General features: G+C 41.8%; 1 protein-coding gene across 2 annotated transcripts; it reads left to right on the top strand.

The window, feature by feature from the left end:
- Positions 1–113: 113 nt before the first annotated feature.
- On the top strand, positions 114–20855 carry CSE1L (chromosome segregation 1 like). 2 transcript variants are annotated; one of them, XM_005492027.4, is made up of 25 exons: positions 114–271; positions 2437–2532; positions 3087–3229; positions 4235–4336; positions 4746–4891; positions 5190–5280; positions 5538–5645; positions 6538–6630; positions 7874–8041; positions 8136–8265; positions 8947–9012; positions 10550–10752; positions 11729–11813; positions 12532–12593; positions 13333–13469; positions 13628–13731; positions 14341–14438; positions 15304–15454; positions 15946–16154; positions 16665–16762; positions 16970–17055; positions 18093–18174; positions 18614–18760; positions 19570–19801; positions 20329–20855. In XM_005492027.4, the coding sequence occupies exons 2-25, from the start codon at positions 2448–2450 to the stop codon at positions 20416–20418; spliced, it is 2916 nt and encodes a 971-aa protein (XP_005492084.1). In that variant the 5' UTR covers positions 114–271; positions 2437–2447; the 3' UTR covers positions 20419–20855. The 2 variants fall into 2 exon arrangements, with proteins under 2 accessions (XP_005492084.1, XP_005492085.1); XM_005492028.4 differs by lacking the exon at positions 114–271 and adding an exon at positions 532–1078.
- Positions 20856–21227: the final 372 nt, after the last annotated feature.

Genomic DNA, 21227 nt, shown 5'->3' with positions numbered 1-21227 from the left:
GGGGCGGGGCTCGGCCGCCGCGCTACTAGAGGCGCCGCGGGGCCTTGTGGGAATGACCCAGCCATTGGCCGCCGCCTATTGAGCGCGGCGCGGATTGGCTGTCGGCGGCGCGCCCGGGGCCGACGCGGGTGGTGATTGGCCGTACCGCAGCGCGATGTCACCGCCCCGCGCGATGCGGTCACGGAGCCGCCGCCGCGCCCTCGCCCGGCGGTTTGAATGTGAAGCGCAGCCGGAGCGCTCGGAGCCGCTGCCGCCGGGGGGGAGCCGCCAGGTAAGGCCGGGACGCGCTGCCCCGCAGGGCGATAGGGCTGGGGCGGCCCCGTGCCCTGGCGGCACCGCGGCCGCCCGCGTGCCAACTCCGCGTTGCGCTCGGCTCTGGGCCCGCGGCGCGGCCACAGGCGCAGCGCACCATGCTGGGCCCTTCCGCCCGCCTCTCGCGGCCCACGATTGGTCCGAGGCCACTGGGCCTGCACAGCCCGCGCCCCTCATTGGCTGCGGCAGCTGCCAGTCCGGGCTGCCGCGGGGGAGGGGGACCGAGTTAGTCTGAGGGGTCTGGGGCCGCCCGGGGTCTCGCCTGGCCCCGGCCCCGCCGCCGCCGCCGCCCCTCACGGCCCCGCTCGGCCCGGCCCGGCCCGGCGCTCTCTGCAGGGGCCGCCACAGGAGGCTGCCGGAGCGGAGCAGGCGCGGTCCGGCGCCGGGACGGACGGAGCCGCCCCGACCCTTCCGCGGGTGATCGGCCCGGCGGGCCGCGGGAGGGCGCGGGGTCGGTCCCCGCCGCGGAGTCGCGGCTGCTCCGGCACGGCCTGGCCCCGCGGTTCGCGGGCGGGGGCGCGGGGCCGGTGCCGCTGCCGCCGGCCCTGGCGCTGCTGTCCCAGGCCCGCGCTTTGGGGAAGCGGGAAATGCCCAGGGACCCTCAGAGCGCTGCCAGGATGGCTTTTCCCATCGGATCTGGCTCCTGAACATTGTTCGGCGCTGGGAGGTGTCCGGGCAGTGCTGCGTGAGGGGTGCGCTTGGGTGAAGCTCTTCCCGCTCCGAGCCCCAGGGGTACGGCCACGTTCTGCTGGGTCTGGGTTTCTTTGTAAGTGAGCTACATTAATTTGTCTGAAGTTGGTGATATATTAAGCACACTTTATGAGTTTTCTGAGGCCTTTTCTCCAGACACATGGTACAACCCAAGCATCATATCACTCCAGCTGAAGTACCACCAATGTTTTTCGTACCGAAAAACAAACATGAAGTGCTAGATGAAGAGAAGGAAATAAGCACGTGTAGGTAACAGGTCAAAATATGTCGGTGGGTGTGAATTGGTGAACAAGAATATGGACAAGTAAACCCCAAAAGCACAGGGAAACATGGAAGAGGACTGTTCAGATAGATTTTTACTTCTTGCAAAATATGTTAGAATCTGATTTGCTTATTAACATTAATTTAATCTAAGAGGAAATTGCTACTGTCTTTTTAAATTGTATAGATGCCCTAACTGACATAAAAATTGCATCATTAAAACTCACTGCCTTTGCAAGCATGCTTATACTGAAGCTTATACATGCTTATACCGTGTTTTGCACTGGTGATCAGCATAAAACAACTCCAAAGTGGGAGTACTAAATAGAAGCTCCAGAGGAAAAATGGAAACGTTGGTTTCCTCATAACCTTTGCAGGGAGTGAACTGTGCTGCTGGTGGTGGGAAGGACGGGCAGGATTGATGATGATGTCCAGGGGAGCATCTCCATTAAAGCACATCTTACTGTCATTGTATTGCTGTAATTTTAATTATTCCAGTGCAGGCTGTGAAGTAAATATAAGAATATGTGTGGGAGAATTACTAGAGAGGAGCAATATGGACTTATTGCAGAGTTATTCTGTAAAAAGTATTGCATTCAAATTAGCCCCTACCCTAGTCTGAACTAATTTTACAGGAAGGATAAACTAACTGGCTTTGAACAGTCTTTTATCTCTTTTAAAAAAAAAAAGTATTTTCTTTTGAGATTTTTCTTTTATAAGGAGGTTTTGATTTTTTGAAAAAGCTTTGACTCTTCAACACACTTTGAATTGTTTTGTTTACAATTATGTAGGGCAGGACTGTTCAGCTATTTCAGTCAGGAGCAGTTTCTGGGGCTGGCAGCAGAGCAAAAGCAGAGCCAAGTTCATGTTGTCCTGAAAGGGCAGGAGATCATCTTTTGGCTGTACCTGTTTGTGTCTGCGGGATGCGTAAGCCTTTTCTGGACTTTGGCGTCCATAAACCAGACACTAGCAGCTACCTGTAGCTTCAGAGCTGGGATGTTTGCTGTGCCTGGTGCACCCTGGTTGGGACTGTGCTCGTGAGCTGCTGTCCCAAAGAGCTGCTGTTGCTAATGTGGGATCTGGTTTTACGTGGGTAGCTTTAGGATAGATTTTCTGATCTCTGGTTGTAACAAAACTGCTTGTGGGTTTTAGGTTCTGCCACAATGGAGCTCAGTGATGCCAATTTACAAACTTTAACTGAATATCTAAAGAAAACACTAGATCCAGATCCTGCCGTAAGGCGTCCTGGTAAGTGATTCTCATGATTGAGAACAAAAAAGTTCTGTTTCTTTTTTTCTCTCCTGTCTCTGTGTAGCAAACTGTAGTGGATATTTATGCAATAACCTCTTTACAGAACTTCTCAGTATCCTTTTAAAATGAAACCCCAGAAAAAACTAATGAAGGATAGATATAAATAGATATAATTTTATCTGCTTTTTGTGATTTTGTTTTTCTGTATTCTTGCTCTTTTTTTTTTTCTTTTTTTTTTTCTCCACTGTTGTTATTTAAAACAGCGCTGCTGTTCCCAACAAGTGAGGATTTACTTCTCTTGGGTTGTGGCTTTTCCAAGGGTGAGGAGGCAGTATTTCCTCATCCTGCTGGGGATCCAGAGCTGTTGTTGACAGCAGGAGCACTGAGGAGCTGGGGAGCAAAGAAGCTGTGATAACTTTTGTCAGACATGTTCCTGTGAAGCTCTGGGAAGTGTTTGTGTTGGGTATTTTAAACAGACACTTGAGGAATCATAGGATTCCCATTAGAGAAAGCAGCTGAGCTTTTGCTAACCGCAGTGTATTCCCTTACAGCGGAAAAGTTCCTTGAATCTGTGGAAGGAAGCCAGAACTATCCGCTGTTACTCTTAACGCTGCTGGAGAAATCACAGGAAAATGTCATCAAAGTTTGTGCATCTGTAACGTTCAAGAATTATATTAAAAGGAACTGGAGAATTGTAGGTATTCTAGTGAGGAAGTATGCTAAGAACTAATTATCCTTTTAAGGTACAATAAGCAGATCCACATCTCACCCAACTCAGTGTCATCTGTGAACCTACTGAGGGAGCCCTTGATCCTCTCATCCAGATCATCAGTAAAGATATTAATCAGTAGTGGCCCCACTACTGAGCCTGGGGGAACCATATTTGTGACTGATGGTATAGATAAGCATACCTTGAACTTTTGAAATTGCTAACTTTTGATTTAAGTGTGTGGAAAGATGGTAAAAGGGATGTGAGAAGGTTGGTCGTACCATCAGGCTTAAGATATCTCAAGATTGAGTGTCTCCCTGGAGGTGCTTTTCTCTTTTAATTGCTGGATGATCTAGGTCTCTGAACTTCACTGCTGTCATCACAGATAATGTGACTGTTACTGCTGTCATTGGGCTGGGACAAGCCACCTCATTATTTTATTTTTTTAGTAGCAGTTTTGTGATTTTCTACTACTTGGCACTGCTGACTGACTGGACTTGGAGCTGATTGGTGTTTTGAACTGGTTAGATAACCTAAAGTCAATGTTAGGGTTTTGATTGTGTAACTTGCACCGTCATGTACAGTCTCTAGAAGGGATGGCTCGAGACAGCTCACACAAAATCAGTTTGTGGGGTTGGCAGAGGTGCTGTTTGCTGTGGTGGAAGAGGAGACGTGGTTAAATGGGGGGATTTTATTGCCATGTGCACCCACCCTCACTGCTGTTCAATTGCTGATCCGAAAAGTTACCCTTAGGGAAGAGAAAAAAATTTCTTCAAAGTTTTACAGAAGGATATTATTTCTTTCAGCTTTTTTCAGATACTGCTGTTCCAGATTCATTGAAGGCAGTGTCTCTAACAGGTCTGCTTCTTAGGTTCTTCAGCATGGTAATAGTTACATAAATCAGTATAAACAGTTGGTCTCTGAAATGCTGATCATCTCTTATTGCCTGGAGAATGCCGATATGCCCATAAGTTATTGTTTTCATTTTAGGTTGAGGATGAACCAAACAAAATATGTGAATCGGACAGAATAGCCATTAAAGCCAACATAGTGCCCTTGATGCTTAGCAGCCCAGAACAAATTCAAAAACAGGTAATATGTCATTCCTGGTTGTATCCATGAAACTTCAGGAATATTCCAAGCATGTCTAGAGGCTATGGTTATTGGCAGAGCTCATTTCCCTTACCAGTGAGCTCAACCTTATCCAAATAACTTTGAGGATATTGTTACAGGTATTTCTACCTACTTTAACATTTCTTAATTATGATTATTGTGTAATCTTATAGCTAAGTTCTACTATTAGGCAGTTAAACAGCAATTCTAGAAGATAAGATTGTGTAAGCTTAAGGTGAGATTTTTGTATTTGTGTGGAAAGTAGTAGATAATTTAATCCAGTGCTTTTTGAATTGGACAAGAATAACCAGGATTTTCTGGGATGTTGGCAGCATCTGGCACAACTGCTGTGTGCTGTTCTGTCAGTGAAACTCCGTTTCCATTGCAGTTAAGTGATGCCATCAGTATTATTGGGCGGGAAGACTTCCCTCAGAAGTGGCCAGACCTGCTGACAGAAATGGTGAATCGCTTCCAGAGCGGAGATTTCCATGTCATCAATGGGGTTCTGCGCACTGCCCACTCTCTATTTAAAAGGTACCGCAAATAAGGGAGTTTGTGTATGGATGGTAAAAGTTCTGTTCAGCTGGCATGTTTTACTGTTAGACTTAATTTCCGACATTTACAGAAGTCTATAGTTGTGACTTCTGCATACATCTTTCAAGTAGTTATCAAATTGTGCACCTGGCAGGGTTTTGAATCATGTTGCTTAGTTCTTGTTTACTTTACAGTATTTTTTCCACGGTTCAGCACAAAACAAAATTCTGTGTGAATTAATTTGGTAATAAATGTAAAGACTATTCTGTTTTTCACGTGTTTCTCTCTTACTTGTCAGGTACCGCCATGAATTTAAGTCAAATGAATTATGGACAGAGATCAAGCTTGTTCTTGATGCCTTTGCTCTACCCTTGACAAATCTCTTTAAGGTATTTCTCGTTGAGTCATTTCTAAAACAAGTTTCATGTTCTGAATTGCTTGCTGTGGATACGTGTATTATTAAAACTCAAGAATTGTTGTTCAAAACTCTTAAAGGGGTTCAGATTCAAGGCATGAAATGAGACCTAACAAGACTGATAAGAGGATGAAAAATAACCATATTTTCTGGTTTAAAAAAAAACGTTCCATGACATTTTTCAATATTTTTTGTTGGTGTTGTACTTGACAATCTTGCGTCTTTTTCTAGGCAACTATTGAACTTTGCAGCACGCATGCAAATGATGCCAGTGCCCTGAAGGTTCTCTTTTCTTCTCTCATTCTAATTGCGAAGCTGTTCTACAGTTTAAATTTTCAGGTGAATCTCCTTGTTCTTGGGATAGTTTTGCTTTGTTCTGAGGAAGCTGGTACTATAGAAATTATTTGAAGCAGCCTTTAAGGCCATGCTTTATGGCAAAAAGAAAAATCACCAGTGCATCTGCTGAAGTAAAAGCACAGTAAGGAAGGGTTAATTAAGACGTTGGCTTGAGCTTTTGCAAGCAAAAGTTCAAGAGAGTCTGACTGGCACTGCTTCAACGAGGTGTTGTATGGGGCCTCTGAGTAGGAGCTGGGAAAGGCAGGAGTCCAGTTCCTGAGTTTCTATTCACTGTGCCCTCTTTTATAAATGTGCTTTTACTGACAGGAGCTGGTCATGTAGGTGGGAGTCCACTACGTGTAGCTCTGTGGCACTGTAGGAGCAATAATTCTGGGAGCACTGTGGGTTGTCTGGGTTTGAAATGAGATCTACATTTTGGACATTATTAAGTGTGCTCTATGGGAAATGGTAAAGCTCCCTTGCTGAGGTGACATTTATTTAGTACCTCAACATGAACACAAGTCTGTGAAGTGCGATTGTGCTTGGATTCCTTGGGCTGCTCTTCCATAGGGGGCAGAAGAACCAGCTGGAGTTAAAAAAGACTTGCGCTCTCTTGTTCTGAAAGTGAGAGGTGATATGGCTCATTCATTATAAAAATGTTAGCTGTTTAGAGTCTAAGCAACTAGTTTATTTGGAACTAGTTGCATTCCAGGGCTCTGCCAGAACAGTTTTTGTTTGGGAGGAGGGAGGGGCACTGTTTCAATTTGAAGATTGTTTTCCACAGGTTACTGTCTCTCAGTAGATTATAAGGTGAATGCACTACTTCCAGTGTAGGTACGTTATCTAAGCAGTGCAGCCGGAAATTAAAATGTAGATATATGCTTTTCTTTCACAGGATCTTCCTGAGTTTTTTGAAGATAACATGGAAACATGGATGACAAACTTTCATAGCCTTTTAACTTTAGATAATAAACTCTTGCAGACTGATGTAAGTACTGCATAAACCACTTGGTTTGCTTCTGTAGGGGAGAAGGTGGATTAACAACTTAGGTCTAATTCTGAACAGCGCAGTGTTTTTTTGTGGGGCCAACAAAGGAGTGGAATGACTGCAAGAAAATGGTATTTAGGAGAAGTTGCTCTGCTGTCTAGGGAATTTGAGGTTCAGTTCTTCAAGCTGTATGACAGTTACAGGTATACCCAGCTGTGCACAGAAATCAAATTACCCATACTCATCACTGAGTTGATTCTTTCAAGAACAGCTGCTGTAATGACCTGACCATTAGCATCACAGGGCTCAGGTTTTCTGTATCTGTCAGCTGGTTCTAGAAAACAGGGTATCTTAAAGAACTTGAAACAACTGAACACAGAGAGCAGAGCATCTCTTCAGTATTTCAGTATTTGCTATCTTGGTCTAATTAAAGAATCAGTAATTTCACTGGTGAAAGCTGATACCAGGTCAGCAAAGCTCCAGTTGTTTTTGTGCGTGTTTTCTGCATTTTAAGTGGTGTTGTCTTCCATCATCACATCATCACAGCACAATAGTTTGCCACTTGATGGAGCCAAAACAACTCTATGAATTTCTTGACAACACATAGGGAGGCATATTAAGTGTATGTTGTGCTCTAGTTACCCTTCTGCTAAAATAAGCTTTGCTGCTCTTTTGTCTTGTGTCTGTGGGCTGCTCCCAGCACAAGCACTGGTGCAGCTGAACTGGGACAGGCAGTAAAGCTAAAAAGGGGGGGTGGAGGGAAGAGGGGCAGACAGATCTGGGGTGGGGTTTGGTTGAGTTGTTTTTTTAACTTCCAGTTTAATTTCCCAGTTCGCATTGTGGCTTCACAAACATCTGTGATCCGGGGAGAGGGAAGGAACTTCTACAGCTACTCCAATTAAAGAATCATGATGTAGTTAGTGGCTTCTAAGTGTATTTTTCATTGCCTTGTGTTGTCTTTTTCGTATTACATTTGTAAATTAATTTTGTGCAAATCATTGTGTCTGTTTTCAAGTACACAGTACCTGATATGAAATGTAGGTATGATTTCTAACTTGAAAAGCAGTTTGGATACAATCAGCAAAATACAGTAGTTCTAGGGACAGTGAGAGGGATTTCTTTCACCTGTTTAGGACATGGTAAAACGGTGATGCAAATATTTAATGTAAATACATTGATAATTTTAATGTTAGAGTAATATTGAGGTTTGGATATTTAAGTCCTTAGTTTTGTTTTATGTGAGGATGAAGAGGAAGCTGGATTGCTGGAGCTCTTGAAATCACAAATTTGTGATAATGCTGCTTTATATGCTCAAAAATATGATGAAGAATTCCAACCCTACCTGCCACGTTTTGTAACAGCAATCTGGAATCTGTTAGTCACAACCGGCCAGGAAGTGAAGTATGACTTGGTGAGTTGCTAAAATCTGATCTTGTCAAGTGTTATAATAAATCATAAATGATTCAGTCGTGCTAAAGTTTTGCCTTCTGTTTGTGGTGCTGTAGCTGGTCAGTAACGCGATCCAGTTTCTGGCCTCAGTTTGTGAGAGACCACATTACAAGCATCTGTTTGAAGACCAGAATACATTGACAAGCATCTGTGAAAAAGTTATTGTTCCCAATATGGAATTTAGAGGTAACTTTTTGAGACTTAAATTTTGAAAAACATAACAAAAACCTAACTAATTATCATGACGTGTTGCTTTACAGGACTAAGAATTGAGGATTCTCTCTTGTGTATCTTAGTGCTAGATACAAACCCAAGTTTCTGCAGCAGATTGCTGCCCTGTGGGCTTTGTAGAGTTGTATGAGTGTACCTAACTTTTCATGTTGAAATCCCAGTGGAGAAAGTCTAGGTCATGTGCCACCAATAAATTTCTACAATTAAAGTGAGTATCTGAGTAATTCAAGGAGCCTAAATAGGCAGGAATGCAGGAATATCAGGCCTACCAAATGTTTAGTTCTCCAGGTTTTGATGATCATACTGATCCTATATTTAAAATGCAGTGAAAATATATTGCAGTGATAAGAAGCTTCTCTCTCTTAAGTCTATGACTCTAAAAGCCTCTTCAAATACACCTGGTGTGGAATATGTGTTGAGGTTTTTCTTAGAATCAATACATCAGCCCATGAGTATGAAAGACTAATTTGTGGGACAGAAGCTAAACAGACTAATCTGGCTGGATATTTCTTGTTAATTAATATTAATGTTATAGAAAGGTCCTTGGAAAAAATAGCAAGTTGATAATGACACACCATTTTACTATAAAAACCAGAGACTTCACTACTTCAACTTCCATGTATTTTGTATTTTCAGCGGCTGATGAAGAAGCATTTGAAGATAATTCTGAAGAGTATATAAGAAGGGATTTGGAAGGATCTGGTAATCCACAGATTTATACTAAGAATGCTTGGTCTTTAAATATAGCTCTAAAGAGCTGAAGCAATTTACTGAAGCTTTTATAACTTCATTTTGAAAGTGAGGTTTCCACACACCACCCCCAGCTGGATTTTATCCAGTCTATAATCAAGCCTACTGTCACGATAAGTTTGTCACAGTGTCTTTCTGGTTTGAACAATGTTTTTATAGGGCTTTTTCCTTAATTGGATTGGTATGTCTTCTGCACTGCCCACATTCTGATTTCAGCAAGGACAGCCTGTAAGTCAATGCTGAGTAGTAGCCAGTTGTGTATTTAGTTCCTGTGTGTGGAGTTTTAAGTAACAGGGAGAGACTCTTGATGTTGAGGCTGAAATTCTGCCTGGGGTTGCACACAAGCTGTGCTTGGGCCAGCTGGCCAGGAGCCAGGCTGGGATGTGGGGTATGTTCAGAGCAGTGCCTGCCCTGAGTGAGACACGGCTGTGCCAGCCCAGCTGCTGGAGGGCTGGGGGAGGCTGTGCTCTGCAGCCAGGCCAGGGCCCGAGCGAGCCAAGCCTGGCTCTGTGTGACAGGGCTGCGCCACAGCAGCTCTCTGACAGACGCTTTGGAACTGATGGCGTTTTGTGACAGATTGAAGAGATTACAGTATTCTTATAGTGGGGGAGAAAATTGGAGGAAACACTTTTGAACTTTTTTCGAGAAAACATCATTCTTATCCAGGATTGGCTGCATTTTAGGTATTTGTGAATTTTTAATGAAAATGTACTATCAGGTGTGGTGGGCCAATAGCTGGCTTGTGCTCCAGCCTGTTACAGTCTGATGGGGGCGAGAGAAGGAGGGGTGGAATTGAGAAGACTCATGGATAAAGACAGTTCAAGTGAAAGAAAGAGTAAGGAAAGGGGAGAGAAGTTAGTGACTCACCATTGCCTACAGGCAAACTTTTGCCCAGCCTGTCCCTGAGCAATGGCTACTTCCCCCAGAGCTGCCCCCCTTGGTTTTTATTGTTGAACATGTCATACAGCTTGGAATGTCCTGCTGGTCAGTTTGGATTAGCTGCCCAGGTTGTCCCCTCCCAGCTCCTTGCCTGCCCCAAACTACTTGCTGGGAAGGCAAAGCAGGAGGAAGAAGAAGCCCTGACCCTGTGACAGTGCTCTTCAGCAGCAGCCAAACCCTGGGTGTTACCAGCAGCTTCAGTCATTGGTACAAACACAGCACCAAATGGGCCACTGGGGCAAAAATGAGCTCCCTCCCAGCCAGAGGCAGTACCTTTGGGTGCATAATGTCCAGGCAGTAACGGCCCCCCTGCATACCTGCTGCCCCTGCTCAGGGGCAGGTGTCCCTTCTCCTTGGTGTGCAAGGAGTCCAGTTGTGACAGTAAATAAAAGGCTTACCAGTGTTCTTACACAGCAATGTGGAGGGTTGCAGTAATTAACATGGGGTGTGGCTGTAACTTAAGAAGCTGTTACTGTTTTGATTATTTTGTTTATTAATATGAAAAGCTGTCTGCTTTCTCGTATCCTAAGAATCTTTGCTTCTCATGCAGATATTGACACCAGGCGCAGAGCAGCTTGTGATCTGGTCAGAGGCTTGTGCAAATTTTTTGAAGGACCTGTAACAGGCATTTTTTCTGGATATGTTAATTCTATGCTGCAAGAGTACGCAAAGAATCCATCTGTTAACTGGAAGCACAAAGATGCAGCTATTTACCTTGTAACATCTTTGGCATCCAAAGCTCAGACACAGAAGGTACTTGTACATTTTATTCATTGCAACATGGCTGCATTCAGATATTACAGTGCAGATGAGGCCTGCTGTTTGTTTCAGCTGCTTCAGAAAGGGAGTAACTGTGTATGCAGTAGTTCATATTGATGAGATGAAAAGCTGCCCTTTAAATGATCCTATCACAGTTGGTGCCATCTGACCTTGAGGTAGATGGGGCACAGTGTGGCCCTGTGGCTGACATGTGGGATCCAGCCAGACAAAGAAACAAAACTGCCTCAGCTCTGGAGCCTCTGAGCTGGCACTCTGGAAGCCATGGAAGGCAAACAGAGCTTTACAGAAGATGATCAGACCTGTTAAGCAGATCAAAAGGAATTTAAATGACTCTTGGAGTTCTTGATATTTCCCAGTATTTCCTGCTACTTGAATGTGGGATTTGTGAATGACATGTGAATGCTAATGATGGCTGGAAATGGATGTCATTACTTGCTGATAGAGTGGAGACACTGAAAAAGCATAGCTGGGTTAACCTGTATTTGGAAACAGAAGCATTATATTGAATGTCCTATGGAACAAGTTTAGATGTACTACTAGGTATTTTAAATGCTGTTACAGTTCAAATCTCAGGGTCTTTACAAGACAGATTTGAGGCAAACATAGTAAAATGTGTACGTCATTTCATGCAATTTTGCTGAAGGTTCTCAGCAAATTTCGCTGAAGCCATATGTATACTGCTGCCAGCAGTTGTTAGTGATGTGTAACGGGAGCCAGTCCAGTAGCATTTGGGAAATGACAAAGTTTGTGTCTTTTTCCATGCTATTTAATGGCAAATATGGACTAATTTAGAACACTTCATTGAAAAATCTCCATCTAAAAATCCTGGTTTAAGAAGAGGTTGTATTTTTGTAAGAGAAAACTAATAGTAATTTTTTTTAATTAGTAAGAAAACTAGCAGCTTATATGTCAGCATATAAAAATAAGAGTTGTTTTTTACTTCTTCCAGCATGGCATAACACAGGCCAATGAACTTGTTAATCTGACAGAATTCTTTGTGAATCACATTCAACCTGACTTAAAGTCTGCTACTGGTAAGTTAATGTTAATTTTGGTGGGGTATTTTTGTGATGTATCATAACCTTGACAGTGACCATTGTTTGTGAAGTCTCAAGCACTCCTTTATCAGCAGAATCTCTGAGACGGACTCTCAACACCTGGCACAGAGTAATTCATTTTTGTTTGGCCAGCAGTGAAGGAGCTCTTACAGCAAGGTGGATTGCCACCTTACCACCTGCTCTCTGCAAGATCAGGGCATGTATGCACATGGTTGCTGTCAGCTACATGCTTAAACTTGTTGAATCAAAGTAATTTGATTTCTGTATTTGAGACCTTATGGTAAACTTCTATGCTCTACAAAACCCTGAGAAGTTAAAATGCTGAGGCCCTCTTGATGAGGTTGTGGATGTCTAGATTTAAACCACGTGGTTTATTTTACACTTCAACAATTATCTTCCTACAGCTGAAGCATAGTGGGTTGTCTCGAAATGTGTAATTGAAGGCTGCTGAAATTGAAACCAGAAGATGAAATTCATCTGAGCTGGACTGGGATGTGATTTGTACCTAAAACTGATATTCTAACAGTGCCCATACGAAAGTGCAGGAACTAAGAAATGTAGAAAAACATTGTATTATTTTCTACAGGGGAAAATTATTATGTAGTGTCAAGTGTCACTTGTATATATAGTACATGTTCAGTAATCACATTTGTATGAGGAGTATCAACGAAGTTTGCATATTTTTCTATTTCAGTGAATGAATTCCCTGTGCTAAAAGCAGATGGTATCAAATATATCATGATTTTTAGAAACCAAGTAAGTTTTTCTTTCACTCTTATGGAAAAACATATTGTAGGTTGTTACTTTATTCTTGCCAAGCCTAATTTATCGCACTTGGCCATATGCTAACTCAACAGGTGTTTGATAGTCATATACAACACTTCATGCTGAATTTTTAGTTTAGAAAGTAAATGATATTGTTATAAATATCCAATTAACATGTCTATATGCTGTCCATATGCTATGGGAACACTGAATATCTTAGCTGCTTAATTCTGTGGCACTCAGATGTTTCCAAGTCAGTGTTAGCTCAAACCCTTGATTGCTTGTGTCACTGCGGTAGTTGTTACAGAGTACAGTTTTGTCCTTAATCTTTTCTGATTCATGAGATAGGGTGAGAAAATATGTTGCATATTATTCTGAATTCTGGATTACCTTTATTAATTTCCTGTGAAATATATGTGATATTGGTTTTTTCAAACCTTGATATTTTAATTACCTATTAAGATGAAGTAAAATGGAAAGGGAAATATACATTAGGGTTGTCTGCACTTACTGCTAATCCAGTGAATCACTGGTGTTCAGGGGCAGTATGTGAGCCATGACAGAAGTAGGTACCTCCTGGTTGTCAGGATGTGAAGGAGCAGCAGGAGGAGCCTCCCAAGATACCTCCCTCTGCCAAGCTCTGCGTGTCACTGATGAGCTTGGCTGTGCTCTAGAGTTGAACCATCTGTATTTTTTAACATACTTATGATTTGTTGCTATACTTTCGTAGGTACCAAAAGAACAACTGCTGGTGTCTATTCCCCTCTTAATCAATCATCTCCAAGCTGAAAGTATTGTGGTCCATACTTATGCAGCCCATGCTCTTGAAAGACTGTTTACCATGAGAGGGACAAATAATGCTACCCTGTAAGTTTCCAAGCAGAAATAAATCCATTGCTAATAGATTTTTGGATATTAAGAATGAGAAATACCTGTAGGGCATCCTTTGAGTCATATGCTATGGTATTGTATAAGGCTTGAAGTTTGTTACTCTCATCATTAAGGAGTTGTGTTTCATTTAACAGCATTACAGCTGCAGAAATGGCACCGTTTGTAGAAGTGCTGTTAACAAACCTTTTCAAAGCTCTGACACTTCCTGGCTCATCTGAAAATGAATACATTATGAAAGGTAAATGCACAATGAGTCCTGCAATATAAGAATAACTTGGTTAACTTGAGATAAAGGCTTACAGTTACAGGTTCCTGACATTTTTATTTGCAAAACATGTTTTATGCAAATGTGTTGAAGAGTCTGCAGTTACTTATCAGGCTGTGTCAAGTCATCTTCAACTAAACTTAGGGTAGCAGAGAGAAACACTAAACATAATGGTACTAAGTTATTTCTCAAATGGTAGTCCTGTGGTCAGGACAACTCCCTGGACAGTGTCAGGGGAAGATCTGAGCAGTCTGGTCATGGAGGGGACATGTGGGCATGGCCAGTGAAAGGATAGATCTGATCATGGCTAAGGAGATGCTGAGATCTCAGACTTGCCCAGGACAAGTGATGGCCTCTGTAAAATTACTTGATCTCCTATGCTCATCTCTGGAATGAGAATAAGGAGGGTTTGTTTCATGCTTTGTCAGGGTTATAGATTGAATGTTCTTGCAGCAGGTGCTCTTTGTTCTGTACCTAATTTCTTGGGATCCTACTTTAACAGTAAAAGGTATAGGATTTAGGCATATGTTGAATGGCAGTGTATTTTGTCTTCAGAAGCTAAAATTTTCCATTTATTTGCAGCCATCATGAGGAGTTTTTCTCTGCTGCAGGAGTCCATAATTCCATACATCCCTTCTGTCATCACCCAGCTCACACAGAAACTGCTGGCTGTCAGTAAGGTAAAGAAGCAGAGCAAAAGGGTCACCTTTTACCTTTTAGAGCAGTCTTGCTGAGGACTTATGTCCTGTTGGTGGTGTTCTGTTAGAATACTCTAAATAGTTCAGTATTTTCTGATGCAACTAATTTGAAACAGCATTCCAGTGAGGTACTGACTTCCTTTTAGAACATATTCTCAGATCATTCTTCCTTCTCTCATCTGAAATTTAGAAGCAGCATATAAAAAGCAGCATCCAGCTTTTTTTGTAATGCTAGCTTGTTGTAGTATAAATGCTTGCTTGTGCAGAGGCCGCCAGTACAATAATTGGTTTTATCACAACTCCTGTATTCTTTGCCCATGAAACTTCTGAAGCTAATAATAATTGGCATTGAAATGTGGGATTGAATTAAATAAATTACCCTTCTGCTTTTGGTGGGTAAAATTCTCTTAGTTTTGTATTTAGACTTGTCAAATTCTTAACCACTGACAATAGGGAATATCTTAGAATATCTTCATTGATTGTCCAGAAAACTACTCTGTACAGTTTAAACTCAGTTTAAACAGCTTATAAGGAGTATTCAATAGAGAATTGACTGGACACTTGAAAGATATGGGAAAATAATCTTTTTCTGGTTTTTGTTCTGTGGTATTTTAACTGTTTGGTAGTTTATATAGAGCTTCTGAAAAACACTTGCTACAAAAAAACCCTCTCCTTTATGGAATGAATTTCAGAAGCAACTTATGTATATTAATGCATAAATTACAAGTATCCTTACTCTGAAATGCTACTTTATTTAGTCTTCAGTTGAAAAAAAATATATATTTAGCTAAATAAGTGACTTGTCTGCAAGTTTGGGTTGATTTATCTGTTTATAACTTGTTTTCAGAATCCCAGCAAACCTCACTTTAACCATTACATGTTTGAGTCAATCTGCTTGTCAATAAGGATAACGTGCAAGGCAAACCCAGAGGCAGTGGGGAGCTTTGAGGAGGCTTTGTTCCTGGTGTTCACAGAGATCCTGCAGAATGATGTGCAAGGTAAGGACAGTCAGTGAGTGCCTGTGCTCTCTCCGCTGGGGTTGGCTTCTAGGATTTACCTTATGGCAGGCTTTTTGTAGCACAGGAAATTCAAGGGGAGGAACAATATTTTCACAGTCTGAAAGTGTTTTGATTCTTCCATAGGGTACATCAACAGCATTCACCTATTTTAAATTTCATTCTTAAAATATCTAGCAATCATTACTCCAAAGCCTCTTAATATTATTCTTAATTCTGTTGCCTTTTTTCTAGTAGTTTGTTTTTTATGTTCTGAAACATTAACAGGTAGAGGAAATAGAAAGTGTATAGATGCAATGCTTGCTAATTTTTGGAATAATTACATTTGGGAAGGTATGTTTCTTCAGAGTTTTATTTATTGAAATCTTAGTGATAGTATCAAAATTGTGGGTTCAATCCATAGATATGTGGTTTCTGGGAACTGACAGTGACCATGTTGTCTGACTTCATAAATGTCATCATTTCTCTTCCAGAGTTCATTCCCTATGTGTTTCAAGTGATGTCACTACTTCTAGAAATGCATAAAAATGAAATCCCATCATCTTATATGGCATTGTTTCCCCATCTGCTCCAGCCAGTTCTCTGGGAAAGGACAGGAAACATTCCCCCTCTGGTCAGGCTCCTGCAGGCTTACCTGGAGCGGGGTGCCAGCACCATCGCCAGCGCTGCCGCCGACAAAATCGTGAGTTCTGGGGCACAGTCACAGTTTGGCCTGGACACATGGTGATCTGAGGCTCCAGATTGTGAGGAACTCCAGCAAACAGCTGGATTTGTGCAGAGTTTGGTGCTTACTTACAAAGACAGACTAATACTCTGAACGTAGCTTTTTGGGTTGTTTTCTGTTATGTGGATAAGGTGAATTGTAGGCTGTTATGCTTTTGTTAACTGAGATGAAAAATGCCTGCTTTTAGTTCTTGCAAGCAGGTACGTTTCCACAGTTTTCCTGTCGTGTTTGCCTCATGTTAAACGTGTGCATAATGAGAACTCTCAGGTTCTGTTCAGAGCAGTCTTGAGAAGAGTGAGAAGAAGCCAAAATGTGTTTTCCTTGGCCTGAACCATATAAACAGAATCCTGGCTTAGGTTATGAAGGCTTTTGCCTTGGTGTATGCCTTCAATGGTAATGGTCAATTTTCTGGTAGGGTCACATATGAAGAACTGTGGTCTAATGATTTTATATTTGCTTTTCTTGCAGCCTGGATTGTTAGGTGTGTTCCAGAAGTTGATTGCCTCTAAAGCTAATGATCATCAAGGGTTCTATCTTCTAAACAGTATCATTGAGCATATGCCTCCGTGAGTATGAGCTGAAATTACATTTAAAGCTAACTTCTGTAGACTTTAATTGTGAAGTGTATGAACATGCCAAATGCTAATTTTTAGCAACTGAAAACATCACATTTTTCAGTCAGATAGATTTGAACAGTTCTATATATGTTTTCTGTGAAGTCACATCAGTAAAATCTCAGTGTGAATTGAATAACTATCCTTTTAAATTTCCAGTGAATCGGTTGACCAGTACAGGAAACAGATCTTCATTCTGCTATTCCAAAGACTTCAAAATTCCAAAACAACAAAGTTTATCAAAAGTAAGTTCCTTGCTGTGTGGAAAGCTGTGGTGCCAGCAGCAGTTCAGAGTCCTGTCGTGCCCGCGGATGCGCACGCGAGGGACAGCGCTGGCTCCTGGCACTTGTGCAAATTACTCGTCATCAAGAGGGGTGTATGGGGCAGTCACCATAGCAGGTGATACTTACTTCATGAAAGGGAGGGAGTGGAATTAAAATATCGAACAAGACTGGGGTATTTCTCTTCCTTTCCTAGTCTATGGTGTCATTATTGGAAATGTCTCCATTTACTCTCCAACCAATAGCAGCAAACTTTCCCTCTCATGCAGCACAGCAATACTGACCACATGTCCTGTAGTTGTGTGTTAGTGCTGTGAAATATTCCATGCTTGTGTAATTTTGGCTTTAGTATGACTAAATTTATTGATAAGGTTTTATGTTAAACTGGCAAAGTTGTGACAGATAATTGCAATACATATTCTGGTTATTCACGCTGTCACAAGAAGATTGTCATAGTTAATAAATTATTTTCATTGTACTATTGCTACCCAAATTATGCAGTGTCCATTACGTAGCCATATAAAATCTGGTTAATGCCATCTGATAGGAACAAGAATGATAAATTTGATTATAAAGCTCTTCCACAAATAAGGCTGAAGTGGTGCTTTTTATATACTGCACCCTGTACAAAGGGGCTCATACCTCACCTCAGAGTCTGCATTGTGTGAAGTTTTCTGCTAAAAGTAAAGTTTTTGGAAGAGTTTCTTTGGTTCCTGATCTGAAAAAAAAATTGCAAATGGGTTTTCTAACGCCTTTTTATAACTGCTATGAGGGGAAAAAGGAATAACTCTTGTCTTGTTGTACCACCTTGTTTTTGTGTTGTGGTCTAAGAAGCTGAGCTTTTACACAAATTTCAAGGCAGCAAGTTCACATACTTCACTTAAACAGAACTTGTATAAAGACTGCCATTTCTATCCCCTTGAAAAACCTGGAATGTATTTTGCTGCTGACTCTAAAACTATTCTTTTGTTTTCACGTTAATGTCTTTTTTCTTGTTACAGGTTTCCTTGTCTTCATTAACTTGTATTGTGTAAGATATGGAGCATTAGCTCTGCAAGAAATATTTGACAGCATACAGCCAAAGTTAGTATGTTTTGTTTGTTTGGGTTATATTTAATACAGCTGTGTTATTTTTATCTTTTGAAGTAAGAAACAGTTGTCTGTTTAGCTAGACTATCAGACTACATTTAACACTAATTTGAGTGGCAAATGTTTCTCTTAATGTGGTTCATTTATTTGTCTAGAAAGTTGTCTTTTTTTCTGAAATTCTGACCACAGTTCCTCACTGATAGTTCAGTGAAGTTACTAATCTAAAAAGGTTATAAAAATGAAAGATTGATGTTATTAGTTATTATCATTTGTGAAAAGTTTGCATGTACAAATGTCTACTGCAACAGGGCAGCATCTTAACAAATTATCTGGTTGTTTCTATTCCCTAGTGATTCATATTGTTTCTGATTCTCTTCTGTCACAATAAGGCTGATGAGGCTTTCTAATACTTTTTCTCTCAATGCCACCATAGGATGTTTGGAATGGTGTTGGAGAAAATTATAATTCCTGAAATCCAGAAAGTGTCTGGACAAGTTGAAAAGAAAATCTGTGCTGTTGGCATTACAAAAATATTAACAGAATGTCCTCCCATGATGGACACAGAGTACACCAAACTGTGGTAGGTACCACACTTCTTCAGGATGTGCTGGTGAGGCTGTTGGAGTTACTGAAAATGGGAGCTCAGACCAAAATACATCCATGTAGGAAACTCCTTGGTGATCTCCTCAGATCCTCAAGGCTGTTTTAGGCCTTTCATCCTGCTTCTGTTTCTCAGCAAATGAAACTGTATTTTCAGAGAGGATGACAGAACTGGTTTGAGATGTTTTTGATGGAGGTAGCAGATTTGGCTAGCTGGACCTGCATTTAGGGAAATACACTGCTTTCCTCCAGCTTGTATTCTTTATGAAAGGCTGGGCCCAGTTTTGACTTACAGCTCTTCTAGTCAAGAGACCTGAGCCTATTCATAACCTGGCAGAAAACTGTAATATCTTAGCTTGAGAGTGGGATTCTGGGGAAGCCAGCAGGGAAGTTGGATTGTCAACCAGTGCAGCAGTCCAGCATGCCTGGTAGTTTGAATTTGATGACAATCACTGGATCCCAGACTAGATCCCTGAACTAGAACTTTGTTTTTAATATGCTCAGAGGAAAGTTGTGATCTGGAAAATCATTGCTCTTTTCAGGTATGTTTCATGACAATTTGAGCTGATAAATACATACATTGCTCATGCTGTTGATAGGAGTACCCACATTATGCCTGTAAAATATTCAGACCCACAATTCTTCTGGTCCAGCACACCTCGGGCATTTACAATTTCAGTAGCCAATCAAGTACCTGCAAAGGCTAAATTATAAGGGGTTCCAAATAACTTGAGCCTGTCCTAACATATTCTAAGCACTCCAATTTTGCCCTCCTCTCTTTGCTCCCAGGATTCCTTTGCTGCAGGCCCTCATTGGCCTCTTTGAGTTGCCTGAGGATGACACGATCCCTGACGAGGAACACTTCATTGACATAGAAGATACTCCAGGCTATCAGACTGCATTCTCCCAGCTAGCCTTCGCTGGGAAGAAAGAACACGATCCTGTAGGTCAAATGGTGAACAATCCTCGAATCCATCTGGCACAGTCTCTCCACAAACTGTCTACAGCGTGCCCAGGCAGGGTAGGTGACTTGTGCAATTGCATGCTGATGCTGCATTGTGCACAGAGGAAATGCCTTTGTAAGAATGGGTCTGTTTGCTGATGTCTGATAATCAGCAAAATGAAGTAGGTCATAACTAGAATGCAAGATCATGCTTCTGTTCTATACTTCATTGGAATAGAACCAATTTTTGTAAGGTTTTTCTTTAGGAGCCTTAGAAAGGCTTTATTTTCACAGCACATAATATTGCAATGAGCTTAAATGTGCCATTTTTAAAAAGAAAATTTACACACTTGATGGTCTATAACTCCTGTGTCTTGAGTTTGATTGGTTGCATGCACTTGTCGAATTCAGGCAGCTCATTTAAAATTAGACAAGGTGAGTGTACAGGTAACACTTTTAGCCCACAGCATGTTTGTTTTCCCTGAGATTTTGCCTGCTGCTTTCCCGTGGGTGGCTGCTGCTCTGTGTCTGGCTGTGTGCTGCGGGTGAGGGCAGCTGGGGGTTCATGCTGCACTCCCTGACACCTCTGCTCCCCTGTGCCTCAGGTTCTGTCCATGCTGAGCACCAGCCTGAACGCAGAAGCATTGCAGTATCTCCAAGGATACCTCCAGGCTGCAAGTGTCAGTCTGCTCTGAGCTGCGCAGACTCCACAAGCAAGATCAAAAGCTGGTTTGTTATGCAGAACGCCGACACTGACTTTTATAGCAGAGCTCAGACAAAGTGAAAAAGCTGCTTGAAGTTATATTGCAGATTCCATCTTGTAAAAGATAGGTGTGGCTTTAAGCTGAAAGTGAAGAATTTGATGGTTTATGTACTCATAGATAAGGGTGGCTAACTTTCATTCCCAGTTTAATTTCAAAGGGAATAGTCATAGCGGTTTGTTGTGGGATTGATTTGAAATCTGCATCTGCAGTGTTTGGATAATATTTGGAAATGTGTGGAGAGCCCTGGCTGTAGAACCTCACTTCAGTCACTAAAATTCCTTTTCATTTTAATGTTGTCCTTTGTATTTCTTTTGTCTTTCCTTAAACTTTATCTGAATTGTGAATAAATAAGAAGTACTTGTTTAAAATGCCTGTCACTGTGGTCTTACTGATTCAGAAGAATATAGTTGTTTTAAAAATAGATGTTTTACACTTAGAATAGAATATGAAATAGTGGGACTGTGAGGGTTTTTCTTTACATAATAGTTTAGGTGCATTGCAGGATCGTACAGAGCAAATCTAAAACTTTGGGAGAAGAGCAGAGCTGCTCACGAGCAGGCACAGGTGCTCTGCAACAGGTCCTGTCAGTGCCAGGCACTGAGGGCAGATGTCTTCCCTGGGAGCAGGGATCAGCTGCAGGTGGGGTTTTCCTGCTCTGCTGAAGCTGAAGCAGTGACACTGGAGGTAGGTCTGAGTCGGGTGTTCTCCTCATCAAGGCTCTCATGAGGCCTGGGGCCATC

Source organism: Zonotrichia albicollis, chromosome 17 (genome assembly GCF_047830755.1).
Source record: "Zonotrichia albicollis isolate bZonAlb1 chromosome 17, bZonAlb1.hap1, whole genome shotgun sequence".
In the NCBI taxonomy this organism is placed as follows: domain Eukaryota; kingdom Metazoa; phylum Chordata; class Aves; order Passeriformes; family Passerellidae; genus Zonotrichia; species Zonotrichia albicollis.
Note: the sequence above shows the minus strand (reverse complement) of the source record. Positions and strands in the feature narration are given on the sequence as shown.